The sequence below is a fragment of the Botryllus schlosseri genome, chromosome 1, assembly GCF_051294905.1.
Source record: "Botryllus schlosseri isolate E-star chromosome 1, Bs_hap1, whole genome shotgun sequence".
Lineage (NCBI taxonomy): Eukaryota > Metazoa > Chordata > Ascidiacea > Stolidobranchia > Styelidae > Botryllus > Botryllus schlosseri.
In genome coordinates, this window is record NC_137236.1 from 19,899,296 (window position 1) to 19,909,768 (window position 10,473).

At 39.2% G+C, this 10,473-nt stretch overlaps 1 protein-coding gene across 1 annotated transcript; it reads right to left on the reverse strand.

Annotated features, from left to right (window-relative positions):
- Positions 1-2,572: 2,572 nt before the first annotated feature.
- Positions 2,573-9,497, reverse strand: LOC145444401 (single insulin-like growth factor-binding domain protein-2). Its single transcript, XM_080322391.1, has 3 exons — positions 9,286-9,497; positions 4,086-4,266; positions 2,573-2,752 (listed from the first exon to the last, which is right to left on the reverse strand). Exons 1-3 carry the CDS (start codon positions 9,429-9,431, stop codon positions 2,681-2,683), a joined length of 399 nt encoding a protein of 132 aa, XP_080178517.1. The 5' UTR covers positions 9,432-9,497; the 3' UTR covers positions 2,573-2,680.
- Between the last annotated feature and the right edge of the window lie 976 nt (positions 9,498-10,473).

Sequence of the window (10,473 nt, forward strand, 5' to 3'; positions counted from 1 at the left end):
CCGTGCTTTTTGGGCGGACTGTGGATGAAAAATGTTGTTGCGAACCTGGTTGCAACACACAACCAGAAAACCGGACCGACCTAACAGGATTATAGTAGTGGTGGCAAGCACCCGAGCGGTGGACCGGAAAAGGTTTACCAGGTCACCAGATGTTTTCATCTGACCCGTGAGGAAATCTGGTGCAGATCCAAGCAAACCCCAGAACTCACATTAGAGATTGTTCTATTCAGAACCTATGTTCCACCCCACTCCTGTATACAGTCGATAGGCGAAACTTTTCTAGTGTGACTTCATATTGACTGACCATGTGTTCACCGTTGATATCTCATTGCAAAATCCGCTAGTTGGCGCTAAAGAGTGTCTGGAATTTGAGCAACAAAAATATGGCATCCCTATTACATCATTACAACCAGCATGTATTAATCTTGCGAAGCTCCTTGTTGTGGAGCTATAATGGTGGCATAACGGGCCATTTCACTGCAGATAATCCGTATTTTCGATATGATCGAACCGGATTAGGTAACGATGACGACAAGACTTATCTTACTACGCACCAAAATTGCTGAAATTTTACTCATAAAAAATCAATAAACATTCATGTTCCAGTCGAGCGAGGCACAAAAATATTTCAAAGTAAACGAACGAGTTGTTTCAATATTACTGATACTTGCATAAATTGCTAGCCGCATTTGTACCGCGGTGATCAGATTGCAAGGACAGCAATATTCGGTGCTCGGTCATTTCACAGATATGCTGGCTGCATAGTGCATATCGCAGAATGACGGAATCATCTGAACGGAATATAGCGATACCAGGAATATTTCATATCGTTGTTGAAAATAAATTAGAGCACGGGCGTCCAACTCAACTTGGTTTGCGAGCGGGATTCAAACTTTTTGCATCGCTCGCGGTCCAGACCAGTCAAATGATTTTGAACTGTTACGTCAAGTCCATACCCATGATTTTCATTTGAATACTTTGTTACCAAGCCTATGTATACAGTAGTATAGTACATTACATGACAGATCATATGAAGTCAATTCTATGAATATCTTCACTCGCAGGCAACGGCAGTGACAAAAATATGATGGTTGGCCAAGTGACTCGCTAATCAGTTAATTGGTGTATTTCTATGCTCCCGGTATTCTCGACGAAAAGTGTACTGAGAGGGAAACAAAAGAGTTAACTGTAAACGCCGACTTTGCAAGTTGGATCATTACTATTAATATGTCACCATTCTGGGTTATCCGGAGACAGGGATATTGTGATTCAGTGGTTATACTGGAGTGTGACCACGGATTCTTTGTGAACTATCATAGTATACCTGCAAGCTATACATATTATGGTTTCGCATTAGCGTTTTGGCATCTGGGATTATAGCTACATTTTCCCTTAAAAACTCAAAATTAAGTGTGCATTTTTTGGCATTTTCCGAATATGGTGTCAAAGTCACTGACTATAATCTGTCCTCTGAACATATGCTGATTTGAGGGAGAAGTAGGCCTATCCATCATAAAAAAGCTCAATAATTGATAAAAATGTACTGAAAATGCAAGCATGTTCCAATCTGCTCAGAATTTCTCCGCGGGCCGGATGAAATCGTCTGACAGGCCGGATGCAGCCTGTGGGGCCGCATGTTTGCCACGCATGAGTCAGACACGTTTCTCTGAATTACATACGTCTTTCTTCTCTGTTAATTTTCGGGAAAGGTTGTAGAAGCAAATATTGGCACTAAATCGCGTGAAGCGCGAAGAAACAATATGTCTCGAAATACTCTTCTTTATGAACGATTTACAACTATTTTCGAAAATGCATGATCGCACGGTTAATTGTGTCTATACGGCAATGCGTCGATACTGTTTTAATAGTCATCAGCATCCCAAATTTTGCGGTCGCGCTAATTATGTTATTGGTTGACCTTGCAAGTTCTCAATAATGGGCTATTTATTTTTATGAGGGTGAAGCTCATTTGGAAAATTACCATGCGGGCAACTCGAAACCATCGAATAAATCACGCTTTCTCCATGTCCGCCTATATTATTTTGTTTCGTAATATTTTACTACTCTCAGTGGTCTGTTTCCAGCTCACAAAGACCCAATATTCACACCAGCACTGTTTGCATTCTCAGAGATTCTTTTGACCTCGAGAACATTTTTGCCCCACGGAACTCAGATAAATGGTTTCACGAGAAATGACTCACTGACCATGCCACTGCGCGTATCATGATCTTATTTTACACTGACACTTGGCGGTGACGCATGGCATTACGTTATTAACAATCCTGATAGTGCGATATCTCAAACGAAATTCTTGAGAATCAATAAAGTATACGAGTATCCTAGAGTTGCTTCGACCTGTACCTGGATATACGATCATGATGTCCTTCAAACTCCCCAATCGTCGAATAACCGCGAAGCAGCCTTCATAGATATTGGCATAGGCTATAGGCACAGATCCGCGACATTGTCTTACTAGTCACTTTTGTATTTTTGGATTTCTAACTTTTTATATAGCTTTACTAAATATGCCTTGGTACGGATTCTTCCTTACGTGGAAACAGTCGCAATCGAACCGTCTGGTGCCTTCACAAGCATTATGCAAGTAAATTTATTATTAACGTTTAATACATCAGCACAAAAGAATGACATATGCTCCCGCTCTGTTTAGTTGTGGCGATCATCAAAGTCCATTCAAAGTCGTCTGCGTACGGCACACAGCTCTTTCGTAGTGACACAGCTTCTGCACAATGGCCTGGAACGAATATAATTGTAGCTATTCAGACCGGTGAATTCCATTCCAAGAGTTTAGGTTACGAATTTGAATCGCTATGACAGTGGTTCCCAACCGGCGGAAATTCCCTCTAGTGGGGAATTCAATGGTTTGTGGTTGGGGAACAGACGCATCTGTTGAACAATACATACAGGATAGTCTACATATTTACGGAGACACATGCGCGATCGCCATTACCGGTTCACTGCTCTGGAATGTATGGATCGAAAATTATAAATTGAAAGTGTCCTAGAAGGACGCCTAATTCCTAAATCATTTTTGGGAATTTCCCTGAAAAGGATTTGAATGCCACGAAAAATGCGACTCCGACGCGGCGAACGTCAGAGTTTCGTAAAAATATCGGGAGCAGAGTCGAAAATGATAACGTTTCTTTAGTCAACACAATAGCATCGGTCCAAAATTTTTTTAAATCACCACTTTTCTTGGAGATTTCGGAATTCATTAAAAGTGTTCTCTTTTTAGGATCTCAAAATACGGTAATCCTATTTTAAAGGGTATATATGATTTTTGGGTAGTGGGGAATGTAGACTCGGAATAAATCTGAAGTGGGGAATGAGAGTAGAAAGGTTGGGAACCACTGCGCTATATAGGGACTGAACTGCAAAGAAGCATGTGCAGCGCTGTTACTGAGGCAAAACCGACTCCTCATTTTTTTGGAACCCCGGCTGATTGCCCAAACGTGATTAATAAATCAAAATAGATGCAGTATTCTGGCGAACACTCGTCAAACTGGAATTTTTTTTCGTACTTGCGCACTGATGTTCGCTGCAATTTTGCAACGATACCGAACTGTGCAAGAAATCTGAAACTGCTGGCGATCACAATGCAATGAATTGTGTGCAGGGAAGAAAGTCAAGCGTATCGCTGCCTTTCGAATTGATTTTTCTCTTATCTGACCTCAACATTATCGCCGATGCATTAGAATTCATACATGACTGAAAACTCCAGATTTAATGATATTTAGATTGAAATCATTATCATTCATATTATTTTTTTTCATACGCGAGTTGCAAAACTATTTTGCCTTCAAATAGATGTCGACCGGGGTGGGTGAGTCTGCGTCGTACTTTGAGATGTGAACATAAACGTGTCAGTGAACGATTTCCTGAGGTATATGCAATCAATTTGAGAAACCAAAAGTTGGCTCATTTACATGGTTCTGGCAAAATTGCCAAAGTATGGAATGTACGGAATAAATTCCCATACCCTAACATGAATGTTTTCATATTCCATATCGAAAATTCGTTACATATCATACCATACCCTACCATACCATGGCCTGCCTCAAACCTACCACATCGGACTCTTTCATGCATATGCCATAATTTCCCACGATTATGAATTGCGCATTCGGATCTTCACCGCATATAGGGCTGTCGACGCAAGTGAGGCCCTTATTAAAGTCGCACGTTCCCGCTCTTCCGAACGGCCCGCCGCATTTTTCGTAGAGCTGCTTCGAACACACATCGCAACATCTGGAACAGGGATATTTGTAAATCCGAATCCTTTTGGGTCTCTAGGTAATAAATCCACGTCGAAGCACGAATATTTGAAAAATCGCATACATAAGGCAAACTAAAAAAAATTTCATGTCCAAAAATTATAAATTCAAATCGAGCCACAGTCTTTGAAAACAGATTTTGCAAATCTAAACATTCATCCGTGCTCAATGCTCAGACTTTGTCAGAAGAGCACGCGCGCTCTAGCGCGCAGCTTAGTGGGAACATTAGTCTCCGATATAATGACATGTCAACAGTCAAGATCAGTGGTTCCCAATTTTTTGGTGTCGGAGCTGCATTTCAAGTTTCCGAGTACGTTTGGAGCCGCACAAACACACTCATGAGGTATAACAAAAATTATAAAACATGAAAGCACCTACCAACGAATAGCAACTCTAACAAGGAAACAAAACAAAAAAAATCAAGTTCATGTTGAACTTGGCATTGACTTTGAGCTACATACATAAGTTGATTACAATCGAGAATCGTTTTTCCGGGCACTGGTTATCAAGTTGGGATACTTTGCCTCTGTAACTTGACTCCAAAATTCAAGTAAGTTTTCACTTTTAAATAATTGCTCGAGCTCGACATCTGACCGCATGTCTAGCAACTCAAGTTGAAAATTAGTAGGGGCGGTGGTCACATTCTATGCAATAGAATTCGGAAATATTTTCATCATGTGCAAGAAAGCATTCATTCCGTCAATGCGGCGGTTGAACCCATCAATAATGTTGCTGATAAGCCTGTTGCATGAATCAGATGATCCGTTAGTTTGATGGTCAGATACAGTTGGAAAATCTGTTGTAACACCACCTGGACTTAAGTCTGGGAGTGAGCCGACTTAAATCTGAGAGCCGATACCAACGCATTTGAGTGTGAGTATTTTGGCGTGAGAACGAAATCGTTACTGAAGAGAGATTAGTTACTCGACTGCAGAGGAATTGGTCTATAAATAGAAACTCCAGACTCCAAGCCAAGCAAGGGTAACTTTTGTACCATGAATTTAATTTTTTTGTTATATATTGATTTTTTAATATTTTGCGTGATTTTCAAACGTCGATGGGAGCCGAAAGGGGGCTAGCTGGGAGCCGCATGCGTCTCTCAGAGCCACCATGGGGAATCACTGGTCAAGATCGTCTCTACAAGCGTTATAAAATATTTAGGCGTGGTATTGAATTCGGAAATCAGGTATTCACAATTTCAAGCTGTCTACAGGCGATGACGATGGTTTAGTTGGAGAGCAAGTCTATCAATGTGACTAGAATTACGTTAACGACTTAACAGTGTATAATTCCAAAGCAACAATCAGCATAAATACATCGAACCGAAATAATGAAATTGATACTAGCCAATAACACTAGTACTACTATCAATTTTTTTTTATTGGATTTGGTGTGTGAAACAAGGAACCTGCTACTAAGTAGAGGTGAATTGACGCAAGAACCGCTCCTCGCAAGAACCCCGTAACACATTCCCGATTGAATATAAGTATTGTCCACAGTTCGTTAACGTAACAATCAGTAGCTTCTGTACTACGCTGGTTTTGTTTTCCCAATAGACAAGACGATCTCAATATCATTGTAAGCTCTTGATCGTCTTATCATCGTGATTGTTCGGGCATTCCTTCTGAAATTGGTTTGGGGAAAAACTGCATCGACCATTTACTCCACTGGTTCTCAACCAGGGGTCCACGAAGCATACCAAAGGGTTCGCGAAGCCTCTAAATTTGCAAAATGATTGATAACCGTATTTTTATTTTATTTTCAAAATCGAGAAATTACAAGGTAATTACGTTTCATTACTGCTTTATGGCTAATTCCATTATAATTTAACAGGGGCTGTAATGCATACCCTCAGAATTGTCCAATATTTACAAATGTTATTCTTTTTGGAATTCCAAGTTTATTAAAAAAAAAAAAAAATTGAAAAATGTTCAGCGGTTCAAAAGATATTGCGATTTAAAATCCTCTCGTCACTAGGTGGCGCTACTTTCAAAAATCTTTGAAATCGATATTTTTCGCTCAAATGATGGTAGAGAACCAATCAAAATGTCCATTTAACCAATTCTGGGGCCAAGGAATTCAATAAAACCAACTGTTTCGCCCTAAACTCAATGAAAAAAAAGTTACGGATGAAAAAAAAAATGGGGGGGACGGGCTTGAAAATGTCTGTAGGATACGGCCTACACAAAAAAAAATTCTTGTGAAATGTGCTTTTAAGGAGTATGGTTGACAAAAAGCTTGATTTTAAATTTCCCAATTATTCCACCGTGAAATATGCATTATATAAAAATTTCATGGTCCCAACCCATATCCCTGCTCACCGTAAATACTATGATCACCAGTCAGTTATATGAATAAATTTATTGAATTAGGTTTTCTAAATTTTTCAAGTAGAATCCGTGCAGAACCACCGCTTCAACAATAATAGAAGCAAGTAACAAAAGAAATATTTACAATTGATCTTGAAATGTGGCAAGTCGACGATCCAAAATGCATGCCAAACACGAAACAAGAAATATGTTCGGATTTTTGACTTTTGACAATGCTAAGAGACAAAATGCATTTTCTCGTTTGTTCCATGTCATGTAGGATTCGGACTACACAAAAAAAATACAGCAAAATGCTATTACGACGACCAGTGGTGGATTGGCATAATTATGGAAATTAATACGGAGTCAAAAGATGCTCTTGTAAATTTCCTTCACATGTCTGATACCACAGAAGAATTATTTGTATGGCCACCAAGAGAGGACAATTGCTGGGTCCCCTTTCAGCACATTCTTTGTGAGATCCAGCAACCTCAACTAAAGGACTCTACAAACACTGCACGACGATCCGCCCTCAAATACACAATTTCTCCAGAAGATAAGGCAAAGATAAAAAAAGTATTTTCTCATTTCATGACACCTGGAATGTGACATGGAACAAACGAGAAAATGCATTTTGTCTCTTAGCATTGTCAAAAGTCAAAAATCCGAACATATTTCTTGTTTCGTGTTTGGCATGCATTTTGGATCGTCGACTTGCCACATTTCAAGATCAATTGTAAATATTTCTTTTGTTACTTGCTTCTATTATTGTTGAAGCGGTGGTTCTGCACGGATTCTACTTGAAAAATTTCGAAAACCTAATCGAAGAAATTTATTCATATATCTGACTTGTGATAATAGTATTTACGGTGACCAGGGATATGGGTTGGGACCATGAAATTTTTATATAATGCATATTTCACGGTGGAATAATTGGGAAATTTAAAATCAAGCTTTTTATCAACCATACTCCTTTAAAGCACATTTCACAAGAATTTTTTTTGTGTAGGCCGTATCCTACAGACATTTTCAAGCCCGTCCCCCCCATTTTTTTTTTCATCCGTAACTTTTTTTTCATTGAGTTTAGGGCGAAACAGTTGGTTTTATTGAATTCCTTGGCCCCAGAATTGGTTAAATGGACATTTTAATTGGTTCTCTACCATCATTTAAGCGAAAAATATCGATTTCAAAGATTTTTGAAAGTAGCGCCACCTAGTGGCGAGAGGATTTTAAATCGCAATATCTTTTGAACCGCTGAATATTTTTCAATTTTTTTTTTTTTAATAAACTTGGAATTCAAAAAAGAACAACATATGTAAATATTGGACAATTCTGAGAGTATGCATTACAAATCTCAAAAAATTTGCTAAATTATAATGGAATTAGCCTTATGCAACTTCATGAGTCACATCAACAGAATAACCGACTGAGACGAAATATCATACTGCGCAAACTCATTCTATTTGACAAATAGCAAATAGCCTACTGTCGAAAAAATATTTCTGTTTTGATATGTTTTATTGGGGTCTGCAGAAAAAGAAAAGTAGGAGTAGTGAGGTCAATCAGCGTGACTTCAAATGTTTGCAAAAATCCATTTTTCCTGTGATATGCATAACCACTATTCTAGAACAACGTCGAGAAGAGCTGCTATAGACAGAAGTGACAAGGCTTGACGTTATATGTTCAATAAAAAATGTGTCTTAATTTCGGCGGCCTATATGCTGCGAGTTGCGATCATATCTAAAGGGCTCGTCAGAAGCGTTGCTCGTTACAATATCATTCGTCTCCTAAAACCATCGTGGAAATAACTTTTGTGCACTCGTTGATATCAAATCCAAGACGCGAATTTTCAAGATACGCCCACGCATTTCAAGAACGGCAGCTGCCGAATTCGCTTCCGTCGACCTGTGCTTTGGAATGCTGGGGAATATTTTCTTGGCCAATTAACTCAACTGGAAAATGCTGGTCTTCACGCTACGCACGATTTTATTTGTATGGGCTTTGTAATTTTAATATAGGTACCATCAGAAATTGGGTTGAAAATGAACAGGGGCTACGAGAAATCTTATTGGAAGCACGAGGAGTATGATTTCTAAGGCTAAGAAACAATGCTAATACTATGGCTGAATAATGAATATATTTAGGTTGTTATTGGTCTGTTCCAATAATAATTGAGGGCAAAATCTCACGCTGATATAATTCGACGTTGGCAATGACAGTGACATGTATAATTGTATATCATGGGTCGGTGTATATATGCCGCAAAGACATCAAGGACCAAAATAAACTACGTCTGATATCATATCAATCTTCAGTGGATTTTAAAATATTCTGCATACAATTGCTGCTCGTCAAAGGTCCACTAGCTGCAATAATATAACGCGACAGTTTGACGATGTCATGATGTATCCTTTCGCATGATGTCTATAACTCATTATTTAAACAAATTGTGCTCGGCACAAAAGCAATGATTTTTTCCGTGTCAAGCGTGAATGGTGCAATAGTAAATTGCACTTTCACGATGTTTGTGGAATGCCTGTCTGCAAGCTCTCGTCAAATAATGCCTACTTGGAAATTATACATTGAATATCCCTATTATTTGTGCTGCGGCCCGCGGCGTCATCAAAACTAGGAAATTGGCGCGCAAGCACATTTAAGTTTGAGACCTCTACTTTAGAACTTACCCACAAACATCTTTCACGACCGTGACTCCTTCCGGGCAGTTGGTAGGACGGCAATGGCTTGTTTCCCAGCAAGGCGGGCATAACAGCGCGTTGATAGTGGATACTCCCATGGCCCCGAGCAGAAAAAACACCACTAAGTTATTCATGATTCTGTCGCTTGAATGTAGTCAAAATATCTGAATCGAAACTTCAAGGTTTACGGTCGTTTCATCCTCCAGTAACTACTGAGGCAAGTTTTCGCAACATTTTGTAACTCTTTTACAGCTTCCTTGAGCTTCCGAAATACTCAGAATATGTGTAGTATAATGTTTCCGGCGGTTTGGAGGAATTTTATCTTGCAACTTTTTTTATTTTATCATGCGAGTCTTTAGCGTAACTTTCATCAAGTATGGCGCAGAATGTAAAAGAATAATTTAAAGTACATGCTATAAAACAATTTCTAGTACGAATTCCTCAAATGAGTTGCTTAACAATGAGATATGTGATGGATTATCTACATTTCATTGTTATCTATGAGATAACGCAATGGCAGCTTGCAAGCCAGATGTTCAATAACCGAGCGAAGCACAACATTACATGAATTATATGTAAAAAGAACGCTTGATAGATTCAATGTCGTTTCAATTTGAGGCGCTTTCCCATTTCACGCCCAAGCGATACCGCTTTAAGACCTTTTCAGGCTACTGAGATTTGCTGCGATGCCTTGTGTCAAGTTTGCGGATCTGAGGGGTTTGGAGTAACATCTTTGACTTGTTTTATGGACTGTCGCTTCGCTGTACGACTTTTTGCGGAAAACATTTATTTATTGCGTTATTTTCTTGCTGCGTACCGGAAAAAAGTAATTTTCGGCGGTCTTGCCAGGCCATCCGTGAAATGGAGAAGTACCTAATTGGACAGCGCTGCACCCTGCATGAGCTGACAACGAAATGCGACCATGCAGGTTTCAAACCTAAAGAACATTAAAGTGCATGCATGATCGATTGAATAACGAAGAAAGATACCAAACAAGTATAAATATCCTGCAAATCTTGAACAGTTGGGTTTTGCAACGGATCCCTTCGAGTGTCTCATACACGAAAAATTCAGGAAAATTGTAAATGAAACTTTTTTACTGCAATTTTTGTTAAAAGTAAGTGCAAGTTTCTCGCGATTTTAGCGCAACTAAAACTCACCCTAGTGATTAGGCCC